This window comes from Dipodomys merriami, unplaced genomic scaffold (assembly GCF_024711535.1).
Source record: "Dipodomys merriami isolate MVZ:Mamm:240054 unplaced genomic scaffold, mDipMer1.0.p SCAF_1, whole genome shotgun sequence".
NCBI classification, from domain to species: Eukaryota; Metazoa; Chordata; class Mammalia; order Rodentia; family Heteromyidae; genus Dipodomys; species Dipodomys merriami.
The window spans coordinates 97691517-97712453 of record NW_027202270.1 but is presented as its reverse complement, the minus strand read 5'-3'; the positions used below and the strand labels follow the sequence as shown (position 1 = coordinate 97712453).

The window sequence follows — 20937 nt, the reverse complement described above, 5'->3', positions numbered from 1 at the left end:
TAGTCTGGATAATTGTGTTAGTCAATCTCTAGGGCAGAGACTATATAACTAGCCCAACATAAAGATAATCCTGAAAGATAAGACTGGTCTGCAATAATTCATTGTACTACGAAGGTTAAGAGCAGTATTTATAAAGTCTAAAATTCATGTGAATTCATATTCTGTGGCAGCTAATTTTGAAAGTACATATTTGAAATAGCACAGAAATGCAATCCATAAGTAGGATTAAGTCTGGTGATAGAAAGAGAAATGATACAGGTAATGCTAAAAAAATAAATTGAAGCGTTTAAGTGAAAAAGTGAACACAATTAGGGAGAAATGGAAGATATAGAAAAGAGCTAATTTCATCATAAAAATATTCAAGATAAAAATAAAGAGTTATTTAATACAATGATGTAAAAAATTTACTCTGTAGGCTTCAGTGTTAATTAGACACTATAGTAGAAAAGTCCAGTGAACTTAAAAGGTATGCTAATAAACATTAAGAAAACTAAACCAAAATAAATTTTAAAATAAGTTCCACATCTCTTCCAAATGTCTTGAAATCTCTAAATTCATGCAGTGATGCACAAATGATCTCAACCAGGATAAACAGAAGAAAACCATTTTGAATCATGTTGCTGTCTAGTTGTTTTACATTAGCGGGAAAGGTTCACAATGATACTCACTAGACATTATGTTGGAAATGAACTTTACAATTTGAGGGGGAGGAGTTGGTGTGGAGAAGTGGGAAAAATGAGGGAAAGGATAACCTGTTCAAAAGGAAATGTACTCATTGCCTTATGTAACTATAATCTCTCTTTACAATAAAAAATAAATTAATGATAAAATAGTTTTTTAAAAAATTTCAAAGACTTCTTTCTTGACTTTAAATAGTTACAAAAATTTCACAGTATTATGGTATAGTTATACTAAGGTAATCAGAAACATATTTTAATATTCCCAAAGATAAGCATTATTCTAATCTACAAAATTTATGAATAAAGAAATATACAAAACTTCAACTTTACATAAGAAAAAGGTTTAACATTATGAACATTGACAGTAAAACTATTTCTTCCAGATCAGGTGATATGTACATTTCTTTCCTTTTGCTTAGTATCAGCTGTTCCCTCTTTCTCTCTCATTCCCTCCTGCTTAGTTCAATTTCACCAGTGTTCAGTCCAGCTGATAGGCCCCTCCTCTACTTTTTCATCTGCTTTCCACTGATTCTGTGCCCTCCTCTCACCTTTCCTCAGATGTGCATGTGTATATACCATATATGTGATAAAGAATACAGAATCTTCTAAAAACAATAAGAAAAGGGCCTTTGTTTCCTTATCTGTAGGGTTCTTTTCAGTCTGTATATTATTTTACAGACATATGAAGAAGTGCTTGGGTATTACAATTTGGTGCTTTTCTCCTAATTAATTAATTTTTTTTTAAAAAGTAAGAAACGTTGAGTCTGGTGCTATTCAGGAGGCAAAGATCTGAGGATTAAGGTTCAAAGCTGGTTTGAGCAGGAAAGTCTGTGAGACTCCTATCGCCAATAAACCACTCAAAAAAGCCAGAAGTGGAACTGTGGCTCAAGTGTGCTAGCCTTGAGCAAAAAGAAGTTTAGGAACAGTGCCCGGGCCTAGAATTCAATCCCCAGGATCAGAAAAAAAAAATGGTGTTGAGAAAACTAAAAATTAAATGTCCAGTTACATGAAACTATATGCAAAATACATATGCAAAAGTCAGCTGGAAATGGTTTAATGACTAAAAACACTGACTCTACTTGGGCCTACAGATGGATGTTGATTTGTTAAATCATGGTAAAGCTTGGCATCTTCACCTTCCTTTCATATCTATCTCTTTTTCCTTAAACATTGGGTCAGATTCCTGCTCAAATCTACATGTATTTATATTTTACTCATTTAAATAATACTTCTCTCAAACCTAATAATCCTCCCTCCTTGGGGTTGCAAATACTCAGGAAAGAGTGTCTAAGGTGTTTTTCAACAGATTGCTAACTGCCAACTTTTACCTTGTCCTCTCTCAGGCACATAGGATAGTGCCTAGGTGTCTGCAGTCATTGCCTTATTCCTCCCAAGTCTAGCAGAGCCTTGTAGGCAGATAATCCAGTGATGAAACTGTGCCCTGAAGCAGGAGCATTCATTTCTTGGGAACCAAACTGACTCCCTTTCAGGATCCCAAGTCTGGTAGATAAGCATTTTGTGTAACAAATAGAGATTCAGCAAAGGGAATTTCCTCAGCAACCAGTGTGGATTGTCCCAACAGCCAGTGCAATTTCCTTTACACAGATAAGACTCTGAGAGGAACTGAGATAAAGATCTACCAGACAGCAGTTAACCAAGACTGCTTGACAACTTCTTGCCTTTTAGCATACATATCAGTCTCTTAAGATAAGATTGTGATGGTGTTTTCTTATCTTCCTCTGATTTTTAAAATTTTATTGTAAAGATGCTGTACAGAGGAGTTACAGTTACAGTTACATGGGTAAGGTAATGAGTACATTTCTTGTTGCACATTGTTACCCTTCCTTTGTTTTTCTCCTACTACTATCTCTTCTTCCTCTGAATTTTATGCAGAAGTGGTATTGCTGATTTTTTTTAATATTATGGAAAAACCTCCAAAAGGCGTACTATTTATAGTTATTTAAGTGAGCAAGTTTCCTTTTGTCAAGATTTTTTGTCAATAGTGTTCTTTTTTTATAGTAACCATAATAATAGATGAGTTGTGTTTTCATGATAGTTTTAATCTTTTTTCTCTGATGATTAGTCATAGTGAATATTTTAAGTTGGCCTTTTGTATATATTTTGGTGAATGCCCATTTTTAAATGGAGTTCCTTTGTTCTGTTTAGAATTATTCCTATGTGATCTCGTAGCAAATACATGGTTTACATTTTTTCTCCTGTCACATAGGTTTTTGCTTTGCTCTGATGATTCCTTAGTTATGCAAAAGTTTTTATGTTTGATGTAAACTCACATGTTGGTTTTCCCTTTCGTTTCCAATCCTTTTTGATCATATTCTTGAAAAAATATCATGGCTTGACCATTGTTAACCTTTATCTCTGAATCATTGGGTTCCAATAATTTTACACTTTAAGATCTTATGATTTAAATATTTAGTTCGTTTTGGAGTGGTATTTTATTTATGGTATGAGGGAAAATAAGTTAAATTTTTAAAAAGATTTTTCAAAAATTGTGTAGTGATGCCAAAATGATACTGAAAGATAAATAGATTGCATTAATTGTGCATGTTAGGAAATGAATCCTGAGAATTGTAAATCAGTAATATTCCTTCATATGAGCCTAGAAAGAGAAGAACAAATTAAATAAAAATCAAGTTAAGTAAAAAAACATAGAAAAGATACAAAAATGAATATATGGAACAGAACAGTAAAAATAAAAAAGTAGTGAAAATTGAGAATATCAATATCTACTTCACTAGGAAAAACTCAACAAAATTGACAAATGTCTTGACAGAATGACCAAACAGTAGAAAAGACAGTATATTAGTTCACTTTTGTTTTAAAGTGCAATTCTTGATTTGGTAAGTTGATAAAGAGGTTTCATACATTTAGAAGCTAAAACTTCAAATTGTGAACATAGCATAACAGGTGACAAAGGCAGTATGTTAATGAGAACCTGAGATCACAGCTCAGGGAAACCAGAGAAGTTCAGTTGTTGCCAACACGTCCTTAAATTAAGTACTATGAGAGTGCCCTTAGTACCTTTCACAACAGACACCCCATGTCTTTAAGGCCCAGTGATCTAAAGTAATCATCAAGCTGAAGACTAAGTCTTCAGTACACAAACCCTTATGAGACAAACCACATGTAAGCATGCACAAGTCACCCATATCATCAATGAGACAACAGTACAAACCCCATAGACACAAAAAGGGCGATGGAATATGGAGCAAATTTATTCTCATAATTGATGATGTGGATGAAAGTTTTCTGAAAAGATGTGAACTACAAAAGCCCTTGATCAAAATTTAAATTTAGCTTGTACTAATTGCAGTTAATAAGCATATCAGATATGAAGTTTTAAACCTTTCAGGAAAAAAAATTAATCACAGAATTCTTCTAAGCTTTTAAGAACTAAGCAGTACCAAACCTATACAGTCTTCCAGCATATGAAATTTAATCCTTGTTTTTGCCCTATTAAAATTGCATGAAAATTGATAAAGGCCTAAAAATAACCATAAAAATAAAATTTATAGGCCTGGGAATGTGGCTTAGTGGTAGAGTGCTTGCCTACCATTCATGAAGTCCTGGGTTTAATTCCTCAGTACCACATAATTAGAAAAAAACTGGAAGAGGTGCTGTGGATTAAGTGGCCAAGTGCTAGCCTTGAGCAAAAAGAAGCTCAGAGACAGTGCCCAGGCCCTAAGTTCAAGCCCAGGACTGGCAAAATAAATAAATTAAGTAATTCATAGGAAAAAAATCTGTCACACTAGGTGGTGCAAAAACTTATTAGATACTAATAAAGAAGTCCTTAGGAACTTCAATGTTAAGGAAATTAAGAGGTAAGCCACAGAGTAGAAAAAAAATCTGTGAAACATATCTAATAAATAACTGTAACCAGAATATATAAAGAATTTTCCAAACCTAATAATAAGCAAATAATCAATTCATGATGAATGGTGAGCAAAAACTTGATCATACAGTATGTATGTAGATATGTATATCAAATAAAACCATGAGATGTGGAACATAATGCACTCTTTAAAAATTAATGCCATTTACATACTATTCTACATCAATTAAGTCTAAAGCAAAAAGTAGTAAGTTCTGTCAAAGACATAGAACAACTGTCACTCTCATACTTTGCTGAAGAGAATGTAAAATTGAATAGTTTCCTTTGAACATATCTTGGCAATCTCTTACAAACTTGTCTAGATACCTACCACCTCCCTCAGAGGAAAAATATAATGTTCACATATAATCTGTTTAAAAATTTATAGAAGTCAAAAACTGTCACACTGTTGTACATCCATCAAACAGAGTAGAACTCTACAGCTATAAAAACAATGGATGGTGGCACAGTAATATGAAGGATTCTTATTATTAGTTATGCTGAGTGAAAAACAGCCTGCCTCAAAGTAATGTACTGCCTAGTCCCACTTAACTAATACCCTTGAAAAGCCAAATTATAGGGACAGAGCACAGTGGTCTAGTGTTGAGAAATACAGGTTGCCAGGGGAGTGGTTGACCAAGTTCTCTGGGCATTGAGAATTTCTTTTTTGTAGCGGTGAAACTGTTTTACATACGGGCTATAACTTTTGTGACATATTAAAACTGTTACTATATTATAGTTATGATTTTCATTTTTGATAAGAATTTCATACTAAAAGACAGAATTTAATTTTATGGCAATTATTAGAAACCTATTGTATTACAAATATATATATATATATATATATATATATATATATAGTAGACAAATATTAAAGACTTAATAGGTAGATTTATCATATATACCTGAGACACATTCACTAAAATTGACAAGTTAAGGTAAATTTAAGAGAAGCTGGTAGAGACTGCATCTTGCTCATAATAAACTACAAGTTTTAAAATACATTTATCTTTAAAAGGATTTTTGTATGGTTTGGTGAACTATCTGAAATATCAAAGCACATTTACCTCTAAGAATTGATAATGTGTTTCTATAACACACATGGAAATCAACAGGACATATAATATACAAAAAAAAAAACCTTGAAAAGAAAACTTGGAGGGCTTAGGCTTATTTTACCTTAATTCCAGGATTACAACAGTAAACACAATGTAAATATGTATTGGCATGAGCCTAGACATGTAAATTAATCTGACCTAGCAATGTTTTGGCAGGCATCTTCCCACAGGAAATAAGTAGCATATGCCCAGTAAAACACTTGTTTATAAATGTTAATAAGTTCCTTGGCTTCCTCCCTCCCTTCCTTCTCTGGGAGCCACTGATGCCTGCCCAGTTTTTACTTTCCTTTGTGGCCTTGGTTGCTTGCTGTGTCCTTGAATAAAGGGAATAAGGGAATCAATTAGTTTCAAAGATTCTGGACCTTTTTTTTTTCTCATTTTCCTTTGTTTTTATGTATTTTGTTTTGTTTTGGCAGTTCCGGGGTTTAAACTCAGGGCTTTGTGCTTACTAGAAACTTAGGGCCTCATGCTCACTAGGCTGGCAGTCTTAAGCCACCTCAAGACTGAGGTGCTGCTATGGCTTAGCTGCTATCTGCCTATTTTTTTAAATTTAATTTTATTGTCAAAGTAATGTACTGAGGGATTATAGTTACATACCTAAGGGAGTGAGTACATTTCTTGTCAAACATTGTTATCCCCTCCCTCATTTTTCTCCCATTTTTCCTTCTTTCTTCACCTCCCCAAGTTGTAAAGTTTATTTCCAATATAGGGAGTATTGCTGTTGCATTGGTTAGCCCTTTGTCCGTTGTATTACCATTTTGTTGTTCCCCTTTCCTTCTCCAGTTCAGATAAATGTATACATAATACACAAGGTACCAAAGTCAAATACAGTGCTCTCTGCCTATGTTTATGTTTGCTTTTGTTACTTGGATCACAGGAAATGCAGCTGTATCCAGTTTCCTTCTGTGCAGATTGAGTCTTAGTGGTATTTGGTTGGCCTGGTATTATGATCCTTCCAAATCTCAGCTTTTCCCATAGCTTGTGATGGGAGATGTGCACCACTGTACCTATCTATGAGTTGTGATGGGATCTTGTGAACTTTTATGCCTGGATTGGCCTTGTACCAAGTGGCTAAGTATACAGGTAGGAGCCATTGATGTCTGCCCAATTTTTACTTCAGTTAGCCATAAATTCAGAATAAAATCAGATGTATATTTTTTGGGTGAATGGAAAATTATGTGGTATCCATTAAATGAAATATTAATAAGTAAACTGGTGTAGCACATATATATATATATCTGAATAAATATCAAAACAATGAACAAAGTAAGCCAGCTAGAAAATAGTACATGAAATACATTGTATGATTTCATTTTTATGAAATTCTTCAGCTGACAAGAGAACCTATGGTGACAGAGTAGATTTTGGGCAGCATCAATTACAATCAAACTTTTGGTGTTGATGAAAATGTTTCATGAATTGATTGTGATGTCTCCTGCATGCATATCCAGCCTCAAAACTCATTGTCATATGCTCTTACATCCATTATAATCCCTTCTCCCTCTCCCTATTCCTCTCTCTTTTTTGTCCTGGTGTTTGAACTCAGGATAGATTGCTAGGCAAGCATTCTACTACTTGAAACATGCCCCAAGTTCTTATCTTTTTCTTTAAGTTAGAACAGAGGAAGTAGTGAAATCATTTCAGCTGTTTTACTTATTTTAGGAAAGTCAACTTTACCAAGTGACATACAGAAATCATTTTAAGCCTAGTCATCAGCACAGACACTTAGGAGGAAGAAAGTATTCTGAGTATATTTATTTTTAATTCATACAAAAGGCTCATGAATATAGCTCCTAATTTTATGAATAAGGGAAAGAGGAATTTTCAATATGTTGGACTTATCTTTAGAAGATATGAAATTCTGAACATTTTAACCTGACAATGGAAGAATGTATACTGATGTACGTGTCAGGTCCATCACTGGCTTCAGGATCAAGAGAGACAGGATCTATTTTATTACATGATGGGTATCTTTGTATACAAGTTAACTGTCCTCAGTAATTATGTAAGAAAGTCATATACAAGAAGAGAACCCCACTTCCTTTCTACATAACAGATTTGCCTTTTTTTTTTTTTTTTTTTTTTTGCTTTACTGAAAATTGTTCAGAGTGTGGCCAGATGGACCTTCTATACTGCTTCTGGGGCAGACAAAGGAGACTGCAGGAAAAGGAAATGGAACTTGGTCAGGGCAGCAGCAGAGGGAGACTTGGGTGGTCTCCTTAGCTTCCCCTACTCCCCTAATTCAAATAATCTATATAGTGCTTTTGCTCCCCTCCCCCCATCCAATATTATGGTTCAATTTGTTCAATCTAGTCTTATTTTTGAATGGGTTAAAAACAGACCAAGATCTTGTTTTTTCAGATATGTATATTAAAATGATGATAAACTAATTCCCATTTTTATGCCATTGCTAACTGGGGAAATGCCTACTCCTTCCCACTTACTTTGACCATCTTGGCGACTATGGAAACATTTTGAACCTTAGTTCATGCTCTGTTTCTTTGTGAGTTACGGTACCATTGGATCATTATGGCCCTTAGGGTACAGGATTTTTTCCCACTCTTCATGGAGTCTTACCAATGTGACCTCTTTCTTTTCTTTTCATACATTTGAAGATTCTATGTTAAACTTTTACCTTTAGCTTGTATTTATATCCTGACTTTTTATTTGTATTTTAAACAAAATATCCAGGAGGGTTGTGATGTTTATACCATTGTGATGTTTGTATTTACAGTTCCCTGAATGTGGTTTCTACGGAATGTATGATAAGATCCTTCTTTTCCGCCATGACCCTACCTCCGAAAACATCCTGCAGCTGGTGAAGACAGCTAGTGATATCCAGGAAGGGGACCTGATTGAAGTGGTCTTGTCAGGTAGGATTCTTTTTATCCAGTCTGTCCATTGAGATAGTTATTAGGTACTTGCTATTAGGATAACATAGAAAAATATGCCAATTGTAGCTCTGCCTACATAAAATTTCAAAATTATTTTGGAAGAGAGGCTTTTCCCATATTCAGTATTGCCCCCAATCATGTCTCTTAACATTTGTTCTATCCCAGTCCCCATTCCCCCCAACACACACACACACACACACACACACACACACACACACACACACGTATGCACAAGCACAAGCAAACACACACACACACACACACACACACACACACACACACACACACACACACACACAGTATTTCATTGAGCACTTCAAAAATGACCTGGACAACAAAGAAACAAGGCAGAGTGCAAAGCCAGCAACACTAAAGGCATCTGTCACTGCTCCAAATGTACTGAGTGCCTGGAAGCCAAGAAATAACAGCAAGACTAAGAAAACCTTGACTTATGTGGGCCAAAAGTACAGTAGCTCTGAAATAATCCAAGACCAAAAGAAGAAGCCAAAAGCTCGGGAGTTAGATGAGGTCAGGTCATGTCAGGTGACACTGGTTAACTTAATCCTTGCGAATGCTGTGTTTTTCTTGGTTCACATTTATATTCTTTTGGAAGTTTGAAATACAGCTTTACCTATCAACACAGAAAGAAAAGGTATATTTAATTAAAACAAAAACAACTAGTATTAAACAGCTGCTGCAGGGTTCTAACAGTGATGGTTGTGCAATTGATGATGATTGTTTGGATTATTGTTGTTGCTTTTATTACAGTCATTTCTGAGAAACTCAGTTGACATTGGTAGCTTTTCCTTTGTGGTCTTGGTTGCTTGCTGTGTTCTTCAATAAAGGGAGTCAATTAGCTTCAAATATTCTGGACCTTTTTTCTCATTTTCCTTTGTTTTTATTTTGTTTTGTTTTGATAGTTATGGGGTTTAAACTCAGGCCTTTGTGCTTGCCAGATAGACACTATCAGTTAAACACCTCCAGCTCAGAATCCAGGTCCTACCATGCAATGTGCAGTGACTATTATTCGGTATTTACATTTTGTTTACTTTGCTTTGAGTTAGCCCTGTTCACTTTTTACCTCTATGGGTTGTCTTCATTTTCATTGTAAGCAGCACTGGGATTGCCACATTCTCATGATGCACTAGATGTTATGAAACAATTTCTTTCTTCATAAAAGTCATCATTTTCCTATTGTTCATAGGGCTGACCAGTTGTCAAATAAACAAACCAAAGCAGCCAAAGCTTTGGTGTGGTTCCTTTTGTTTTTATTGTTTTTGCAAAGTTTAGAGATTGAACTGAGTGCTTTGTGCATGCTATACTTTACCTAGCACTTTACGACTTGAACTCTACATTCAGCCAGTTTAACCGATTTTGTTTTTGTTTTAGAAATAGGATCTCATTAACATTGCCTGGGTTTGCCTTCTATACTTTGTTTTCTCAGTAGCTGGGATTTTCAGATCTAGCACTTGGTTTTTACTAAGTTTTTGAAGGAGTCACTTGCTTTGCTAGATTCTCCCCTTTTCTGGTGCTTCTTATATCACAAGGCCTGTCAAAACTGCCATTTTTTTTTAGACATGCCATTTTTTATTTAAGTTTCACTGGGGTTTTATTTATTTTTTATTGTAAAGATACTGTACAGAGGGGTTACGGTTACATGAGTAGGGTAATGAGTAAATTTCCTGTTGAGCATTGTTACCTTCTCATTTGATTTTCCCCCTCCCTACCCACCCAAGCTCCTCTCTCCCCCCCTAATATTGTAAAGTTCATTTTCAACATAGTGTCCTGTATATCTCATCATCACAATGGGTCAACCTGCATCCCCATTTAAGCATTCTGCTATACCCTTTCCCTTCCCCAAGTTACAAAAATGTATATACAAGATACAGAAAACCACAGGCAAATACAGTGACAACATGGGTTATACTGTGGGGGAAGATCTTACAAAAGAAACAAAAGAATCACATAGTGCATTACAAGTACATTAAAAACAATAGCAAGAAAGGAAAAACCCCTTGTGTTCCTGTCTTGGGGTTTATTTTGCTTGACATTATTTAATATGGTCATATGTACATAGCCTTTGACCTGCTCTGTTTGATGTAGACATGTACTAAATATTGCAAACAAGAAAAACCATGGGACCTATGTTTCTTTGGGCCTGGCTTACTTCGCTTAATATAATTTTTTCCAAGTCTTTCCATTTCCTGACAAATGGGTGATGTCATTCTTTCTGATGGAGGCATAGAATTTCATTGTGTATATATATATATATATATATATATATATATATACATATATACATATATATATAGCACATATTCTTTTTAAATATTTTTTAATGTACAGAGGAGTTACAATTACATGGGCAAGATAATGAGTACATTTCTTATCAAGCATTGTAGCCTTCTCCTTTGTTTCCCCTTCCTATGCCTTCCCATCCTCCCCCTACCCCCCTCCCCCAATCCTCCCCGGCCCCCCCCCACGAAAGTTGTGAAGTTCGTTTTTGACATAACGACTTGTACATTATAGCACATATTCTTGATCCATTCATCTACTGAGGGGCATCTGGGTTGGTTTCATATCTTAGCTATGGTAAATAATGCTGCAATAAATATAGTTGTGCTGGTAGCTTTAGTATGGACTTGTTTGTGATCCTTTGGGTAAATGGCCAAAAGTGGGATTGTTGGGTCATTATTGGGAACTCTATGTGGAGTCTTTTGAGGAATCTTCATACTGTTCTCCAATGTGATTGAACAAGTTTACACTTATTCAATGCAGTAGGGTTCCCTTCTGTCCACATCCCCTCCAAAATCTGTTGTTACTAGATTTCTTGATTATAGCCATTCTAATTGGAGTGCAGTGGAATCTCAATGTTGTTTTGATTTGCATTTCTTTTATGGCTAGAGCATTTCTTCATGTGTCTGTTGGCCATTCGTATTTCCTCTTCACAGAAGACTCTTCAAGTCTTTAGCTCACTTACTTATTGAGCAGTTGTATCTTTGAGGATTTGTTGTTGTGGGATTTAGTTTTTTCAGTTCTAAGCATATTTTAGATATGAGACATATGAGGTATGTATGGCTAGTGAAGATCCTCTCCTAGTCCATGGGCTTCCTATTGATCTTGCTAGCTATGTCCTTTGCCTTGCAGAAGCTCTGCAGTTTTATGCAATCCCATTTGTCCAACCTTTCTTTGATTTGTTGTGTTTCTGGGTCTCTATTAAGAAAATTTTGGCCTGTGCAAAGGAGACCTAGAGTTTCTCCTATTCCTTCCTGGAATGTTTTCAGGGAGTCTGCTTTTATTTCGAGGTTTTTAATCAATTTGGAATTGATTATGGTGCAGAGTGATATATATGGATCTAGTTTTAGTTTTCTACAAGTGCATAACCAATTTTGCCAGCACCATTTACTTAAAAAGCTGTCTTTCTTCCATTCTATTTCTTTAGATACCTTTTCAAAGGTTAGGTGGGTTAATTTCTGGGTCTTCAGTCCTATTCCATTGGTCCTCAAATTTGTTCATGTGCCAGTACCAAGCTGTTTTTATTACTATGGTTTTGTAGTAGAGTTTGAAATTTGTAATTGATATTCCTCCAGAGCTGTTCTTTCTGCTAAGGATTGTTTTTGCTATTCGGCATCTTTTATTGTTCCATATGAAATTTTGGATTGCTTTTTCTATTTCATTGAAGAATGAGGTTGGGATATTGATAGGTATCACATTGAATTTGTAGATAGCCTTTGGTAATATTGCCATCTTTACGATGTTAATCCTCCCAATCCAGGAGCATGAGAGGTTTTCCACTTGCTTAGTTCTGCTTTAATTTCCTTTTTTCAGGTTTTCAAAGTTTTTGTCATAGAGGTCCTTCACCTCTTTTGTTAAGTTAACTCCTAAGTATTTTATTTTTTGTGGGGCTATTACAAAAAGAGTTGCTTTCCTAATTTCAGCTGCGTTCTTCTCATAATTGGCATATAGGAAAGCCATTGATTTCTGGGGGTTAATTTTATACCCTGCTAATTTGCCAAAGTTTCCAATCAGCTCAAGTACCTTGAGAGTGGATTCCATGGGGTTCTTTTTTTTGTGTTTAAAAAAATTGTTTTTATTGTGAAAATACTGTATAAAGGGGTTACAGTTACATGAGCAAGGTAATGAGTACATTTCTTATCCAGCATTGTTGCCTCCTCCTTTGTTTTTCCTCTGCCATCCCTTACACCTCCTCAGCTACACCTCCCACCCTATCCACCTCACCCCCCATCCCCACCTACATTGTAAAGTTCGTTTTTCGACATAGGGTCTTGTACATCTCATTGTTGTAATGGGTTAATCTGTATCCCTATTTCAACAATTTGTTTTTTCACTTCCCCTCCCCAAATTATACCAACATCAAATACAGTGAAAACAGGTGTTATACCATGGGGGAGGGACTTTTTTAAGTTTTCTCTTTCTGAACACTAGGGGCAGCTTGGCGTAAATTATTCAAGGAAACTGGCATTGGATCATAGTCTCATCATAATTCATATTAATCTCACAACCAGGCTGCTTTGAAAGTAATATAATATTCTTTAGGAATGTTTTTTCCTGTGACACTGTCCATAAATATCTTCACATTTCTTAAATGGTATTTCTAAATTTATTTTTTTTCACTTTTAGTTTTGCAATCAAATACTTATTTAATAGTAATAGGCAAATTGAATACAACCTGTGTGGAGTGTGTTTGTGCGAGAAGGCTGCATATTTACATTTGAAACCAGCACCAGTTACCCCTTTCTGCTTTCCCCAGGTGGGGACTGGTGTACCTCTATAGTCTCATTATCAAATGCAGAGTCACTCTGTTTTTCCCTCCTTTCCTTACAAATAAAGAAACTCCCTGTGTTTATGCTCCTCTTCCACTCCATCCACCTTTGAGATTCTACTTTTCTGTCTTGGCCACAATTGCTTACAAAATGACCTGAACAGCAAAGAAACAAAGGCGGAGTTCAAAACCAGTGACACTAAAGTCATCTGTTACTGCTCCAAATGTATCCAGACATAACAGCAAGACTAAGAGAACATTGACTTATGTGAGGAAACTTAAAAAAATGGCATGTCTACTCACCAGTTTTGACTGACCTGGTGCTATAAGAAAGTGTCAGGAGAAAGAGGAGAATCTATCAAAGCAAGTGACTCCTTTAAAAACATGCTGACAGGGCATGTGTACCTTCTCTTGCCCATTCCCTCAACATTAGGGCTTCAGAAGGGCTCTCTTGTTCTTACAGGCTATTTTCTGGATATCAAAAGGGAGCCATGTTGTATCAGACCACTTGTAACTAGGCACCATATTATCCCACTCCCCTAATGTCACTGAAGCCTTAAGTTACTCAGTTACCTAAATCTATCTTGATATATGTCTTTGGGCAGGTTATATACTCAGGTTTAGATAGATTAGATTGATGATGAATAGAGGGTAGATAGATAGTTTTGCATATCTACATACATGTTAACAGCATTGTTTTCCCAATTCATCTCCCAGTAATGCTTAATAATTTTGTGATTTACTCAATAAAATTAAATATAGCTTTTAAAATTTCCCTCTATGCATATCGCTATTCTTGTATATCTTCCACATGCTTTGTTTTTCATTTTTTAAAGTTTATTTATTTATTGAGAATAGGGTCTCACTATGGATCTCATACTGGCCTGAAACTCACAATCTTCCTGCTTCAGCCTCTTGAGTACTGAAATTACAGGCATGCATACCCTAGGATTACAGCTTCCCAAACAATTTTTAGGCCTCAAATTGTGGACCAATGCCTGGTAGTTTTTTCTTCCTCCTTGTCTTTATGCTTTGCTTGCAGCTGAGGTTGCTGAAGGTAATGCTTAATTCTCTTCAATCCAAGAGGCCTTATATGCTATTTAACTCCACTTGTGGTTAAGGAATTGAATGAAATGACTTTCTTCGCATTCCCTAATGTGTTTTGGGTTCTTTTCTATAGCATCCTCTCTCCAGTCCAAAGAAGTCTGGTTTATTTATCTCTCTTTATCATATTACATTGTGGTGATTGACCTCAAGTCAAGGCTTTTAGCTGTAACCAAGGTCTTTATTTGGTGGCATTCTTTCTCTATCTGTAGGCTGTTTCTCTTTCTTGTTGCTACACACATCTGCACTACCCCTTTTAAACTGCATATTCTATTCATTTCCTGTCCCTTCCTCTGGCATGTGGCCCATTTATGTATGTCTTACATCACTTTGATGCAGTCTTAGTGGACTTGTATCCTCTTATACCCTACCATGGCCTTCTATGTCTGTAATCTGAATTATAATACTATCCACTTTGCACTTCCCTTTCCAGAACCTCAAGTGACTGACTGCTAGATATATCCCTTTGCCTGTTTGGCTCAATACAGACCCATCTTTTCCCAGTAATTTTTGTTTCCATCCTTCTTTAAAATCATAGATAGGAGAGTCTCTGTAAGCATGTATGAGCTTATTGAATGAGTGATAGCCAGCAGGTTAGAAGTACTACTTATGCAAAATATTAATTTGCTTTAAAATATTTTTCTATATAATACTGATAACATAATACTAATTTTTTATGTCAGTCTGGGCCTTGAATTCAGAGTCTTTGAGCTCTTGTGCTCAAGGTGTGTACTCTGTCATTTGAACCACAGGTTTTTTGGTGGTTAATTGGATATGTGTCTTATATATACTTTCATGCCTGGTCTGGCTTTGAAACACAATTCTTAGATGTTAGCCTCCTAAGAAGTTTTCAGCCATTGGTGCCTGGCAATACTAAATATTTCTAGAGCTGAAGTTTAGGTCTTTGTATTTATTGATATGACCAAGAATAAGAAATTATTATCTGTGAGGTGGACAGCATTATACTGATTATAATGTGAAACAAAACAAATGCTACTAGGACACCTCAAGCCCTAAGGTGAACATGAGCTTGCACATGGAACTATTCTTCCCCAACCCTGTGGACAAGTTGGAGCACCTTATTCATGTGTCAGTCCCTGGAGATGTGGTTAATGATCACCTTCATCTAAACTACAGTGGGCAAGGGTCAGGAACCCAAAACAGTGGGCTTTCTTTTTCTTGTGGACCACAGTAATTTCTTTCTTTTTTTTTTTTTTTTTTTTTTGGGGGGGGGGTCTGGTCTTGGAGCCTGAACTCTGGACCTGGGTGCTGTCCCTCAGCTCTTCAGCTCAAGGCTAGCGCACTACCACTTGAGCCATAGCACCACTTCTGGCTTTTTTTTTCCTGCTTATGTGGTGCTGAGGAATCGAACCCAGGGCCTCATGCATGCAAGGCGAGCACTCTACCACTGAGCCACCTTCCCAGCCCCACCACAGTAATTTCATAACGTCAGTAAGCTGTGGAAAATTTCCTCTTGAAGACTGTTTCCCTGAGTTTTCCTTATCTTATTACAAATTAAATTTTACATTATAATTTGACATAAACATAATTTGATTCTTTAATGTTTCACCAACAGGAAGTTGAGAGCAGTCTGTCATAGGAGTGCAGTTAAAATGAGAGAAAAACTAGGCAAAATATTTTTGAGAAAGCCTCAATATTTACTTCGTGTCTTCAGATAACATTAGAAATTTCATTTTGCTATATCTTTTTTCCTTCTCTTTTTTAATGCAATTATCTATCATCTTTTATTTTTTAAATTTAATTTTATTGTCAAGGTGATGTACAGAGGTGTTATTTTACGCAGTGAGTACATTTCTTGATGAACTTGTTACCCCCTTCCTCATTTTTCTTCCACTTTCCCTACACCCTGATCTCCCCCTAACTAAGCTGTACAGATCATTTCCAACATATTGTCTTGTGAGTATTGCTGTTGCCTTAGTTTGTGCTTTGTCCTTTGTCTCACCATTTTGTTGATCCACTTCCCTTCCCTAATTCAGATAAATGTATACACAATGCCAAGGGCACCAACATCACATACATCGACATCAGAGGATAAACTATAGGGGAAAAAAAAACACAAGAAAAAAAAATCACATATTAATTAAAAACAGCAATAACAAAGAAAAGCCTCTTGTTTCCATGTCTTGAAGTTTCTTTTGCTTAGCATCATCTTAAAGGTTCATGTGTACATAGCTACTAAGCTATTCTGCTCATCTGCCAGGATTATCTCAAACATATACTAATCATTACAAATGAGGGAAACCATGAAATATATGTTTCTTTGTGTCTATCATTTCTTAGCTGCTTTCGAAGTTTAAAACCAAACAGGTTGCTCCTGGCTAATCTGCTAATTGTTTTACCCTCATTTCCTTTTTTACAATTTATTTTTATTTATTTTTATTATTTTATTGTAAAAATAGTGTACAGAGGGGTTACAGTTACATGAGTAAGGTAACAAGTACATTTCCTAACGAGCATGGTTACCTCCTCCTTTGTTTTTTCCCCCTACCATCCCTTCCCTCCCCACCTCCCTAATTCTCCCCTTCTCCCAAAGTTGTAAAGTTCGTTTTCTATATAGTGTCTTGTAATGGGTCATCCTGTATCCTTGTTTCAGCATTTTGTTATTCTCTTCCCCTCCCCCAATTATAAAAAATGGTTATACAAGATGCAGGGCACTGTCATCAAATACAGTGAAAACAGGGGTTATACCTTGGGGGAAGGACATACAAGAGAAACAAAAAAAATCACATAGTTCACTTTAGATACATTAAAAACAATAGCACCTCCTTTCTTTTTGAAGATCATAGTTTATGAGAATTAGTACATTTATATTCAATAAGCCAGGAAAAGATTGCTCAGGAGTGGATAGATTGTTTATGCAAAATAATAATAATGATGATAATAATAATAATAATTTAGTAGAAGTTTCTCACCAAACATATTTCCACCACTGGCCAATTCCTCTTGTCTGTTAAGCAAAAGATTAGCATTATTATAAATTAAGAAACCCTACAAATGGAAGTTTCTCTTACTGAAGCCAAAGTGAAGTTCAAGATATGGTACTGAACTGTAAAAATTCATAGAATTTAAAGTCTTCTTCCTGATGGATCTCTTATCAAAGCCCACTAATTCAGCCATAGCATAACAAATGAATAACAGGACTATATTTATATGACATTAAGTCTTTGTTTGTTTGTTTTATACTTGGTTCATAATTATTTGTGTTTGCTGGTATGGATAACTTTTAGATGGTTCAGTGAAGAACAGACAAGAATTCTGCAAGATAGGTTATTTAAAGATAATTTAAAGTTGGAAAGCTAAATGTTGAACCTTCCCTTCCTTTACCTCCGGTAAAAACACACATTTGTTTGTTTTTCATGGTATATCTTTAAGATAGATTCTGTACCATTATAATTTTCATAGAAACCTGCTTTTGCTTTGGGTTCCACACTGTCAAGTAAGCTAGTGCTGAAGGCCAGGCTTCTAGTATTCAGGAAGTGACACAGGAACTGAAGATGTGACAGAGAGGTCTGTGTTTTAGGATGAATTTAAACACATAATGATTATTCTGTAGTTGATGATGGAGAGGAGGTAGTGATGACACCAAGGAAAGCTCTGGACACCTAAGAGCTGTGACATTTTCTCATCTTCATCCTGAGTCTTGTCCTTTGTGTTTGCCATGCAGTTTGGTTACTTTCTAGAGAGACTGAAGAACAGATGACTTAGGTATGTAATAATACTGATTTACTTTGTGATTTTATGCAATAGCAAAACCTTGGCTTAGAGGGTTTTTTTTTGTACTTTTATTCATGGGTAGTAGATGAAAGCATCTACTACTCATCCTCCTGTCACATGGATTCTGTGTGGTTTTCAGTCTGCAAGTGATGTGGCATGCACAGCAATTGGGTATTTCTATAACCAGAACATCTTGCTTCATTTTTCTCTGTTCTTTGTGTTTTCTGTCAATACCAGATATTTCAACTTTCTGTTCCTGGTTTCCTTGTCTGTAAAGTGAAGGTAATACTGGTGCCTACATTGTAGTGTTTTACAAAAAATAAAATAAGCTCTTGATAGCATTTCTATATATACCAGCTATAGCATGTAATAAATGTTATTTATAATATTGTTTCTTCTCCTCACCCTCTAAGTTGCCTTTCTCCAAAAGCCTAGTCTGATAACTCAGAAAAATTTTAGCTTACACAGTGTTATAAATAAATATTCATGGTCGTACTCTTCAGAATTTTGGTGTAAACTATTATGAAATGGCACTTTCCAAAACTACTTCCCACGTTTGTTTTATCCCAGGATACATCTGTCTCCTCTGAGCATCTGGCAAGTGCTACTCTAGCAATACACAGTGTTTCACTGGGTCATTGCATGGAAAAATTGTTCTGAAAGCGAGACAGGTCTCTACACAGAGGTTGCTTCCACACATTGAAAGGGAGAATTGATCCATAGAAAAGGAGGGGAAAAGAAGAAATATCACTTTTGATTAAATCATCAGCTTTTGAAATGGATTTTTTATTTGAATAACTTTGTCTTGGAGGTAGAGAAGTCAGACATCTAAAAAGATAGTCAGTAACTTTAATTGCTTACATCTTGAGGAATAGGGTGGTACTGAGCCTGGATCTAAGTGTTCGGCCAAGTTTCACACCTCCTCCACTACAATTCAGCTCTTCATCTAGGACTAGTGGACAGAAATATTGTTGAACACTTGTTGCAGTAAGGCAATTTATATTTCCAGGAACCACTTACAATATTTGTAAGAAGAGAAGACAACAAAAAGCTTCAAGATTTGTCCATATTATTTTCATTACCATGTCATTATTATCCTGCTAATGAATGAATATAAGCATTTAACATATCTACTGAAACTGCAATCAGGTTAAGAAAACCGTGAGGACTCTTGTTTGTCGAGGATTAATGTCCAATATGAAATAAAGTAATAGTGCTACTTCTTATTCAGGACCCCAACCCTAATGAAAACTAAAGTAGTCTCCTGAAAGCCATGATTTTTCTTCCTAAGATTCATTACTGTAACAAGTCAGAAAAATATAGCAACATTCTAGTAAAGACCTCCTTTCTTTTTTAGAAAGTGTAAATTACTGATTACAGGTGTATATCTTTATCTTTTAGATTTGGTACATTCCTTATCAATCTTTTATGCCTTTCTGAAATACAAGTAGGAGGGAAAAAGAGTGGCATGTTAGATCACCACACTATAATTTTCCTGAGTAAATGATAAAGAGTTGAGTGTACTTTTAAGAGAACAGAATTAGCCAGGCACCTATGGCTTGTGGTTATAATCTTGGCTATTTGGGAGACTGAGTTAGAGAGGATTGCACTTCAAAGCCAGACTGAACAGAAAAGTTAACAAGACCCCTTAATAGTGGGGAACTGGATAAGGTGGAAGATTTCTGTTGTTCTAGCTAGACAGGAAGGCTAACAAGTAGAGCTTATGCACCCAGGAAGGAAGTGAAAACCTATCTCAAAAAACAACAAACAAGACTAGGGCTGGAAGTGAGGCTCAGTAGTAAGAGTGACTGCTTAGACAAAGGGGGGCGTTGTGTGTGAACCTCAGTTCCCTCAAAGAGAATAGCGGCATAAATCATTCAGAGCTCTTCCCCAGCCTTAATATTGCTTTGGTAACTAAAGTTGTAGAAAATCTGGCCTTTAATACTCAAAGTATAATTCTTTTTAGTTGTGTTTAGACATCTAAGTGCCCCAGTCTAACTGCTGCAAATTGCTGTCCAACAATAGCTACAAATAATCAGTATGTTTGTTTTTGTAACAATGGAAAATTTAAGTGCAAGATTATATGACTATACAAAGTTTTCTCTTGTTTATAGGAATGGCCTCCTAGGCCCTCATTTGATGCTTGAAGCCATAAGTAGTACCATTAATAGTTCCTCTAAAAATACACATATTTATGATAAATTTAATTTATAAACTAGAAATCATAGGAGCTTAATAATTATAATATACAGTAATAGAATTTATATGAATGTTGTCTTTCTCTACATATCTTACTGGACAGAATTAGTCCTTGTGATGATGTGACATGAGACAGTGTTAACTAAGATAGAATGAAATAGGTGAAAGATGTAGACATTGTAACATACATGGGGGTTACTTGAACATACATCCTGCCATACTCAGACAGTCTAACTTATGTCTGAGACTTATCCTAGGAAACCATTACTAACAGGCATGCAATGTATTCAACATGCATACTCTGTGTAAGGGGATGGCTTTTGTCCTGTGTGGAATGCTGCTGGATGGTTGGAGATTTTATCATATTAATCACAATAGTATTCAACTTAGTGTTTATAAACTGTTTCTGGAAATTTCTATCAAATACTTCCATTAAATGATTGCCTGTGAATAACTAAAAGTGCATGAAATGAAACTGGTGGGGTGGGGTGTTCTGTACTCATGGTTTATGGTCAGTGTGACATCTCCCTTATAG

General features: G+C 35.7%; 1 protein-coding gene across 5 annotated transcripts in view; it reads left to right on the top strand.

Annotated features, from left to right (window-relative positions):
• Prkd1 (protein kinase D1) overlaps positions 1-20937 on the top strand; it is a 345647-nt gene that overhangs the window by 161820 nt on the left and 162890 nt on the right. For all 5 annotated transcript variants that reach the window (XM_070026146.1, XM_070026167.1, XM_070026173.1 and 2 more), the window contains exon 2: positions 8422-8560. In XM_070026146.1, the coding sequence (XP_069882247.1) occupies positions 8422-8560 (139 nt within the window). The remainder of the gene's footprint in view (positions 1-8421; positions 8561-20937) is intronic.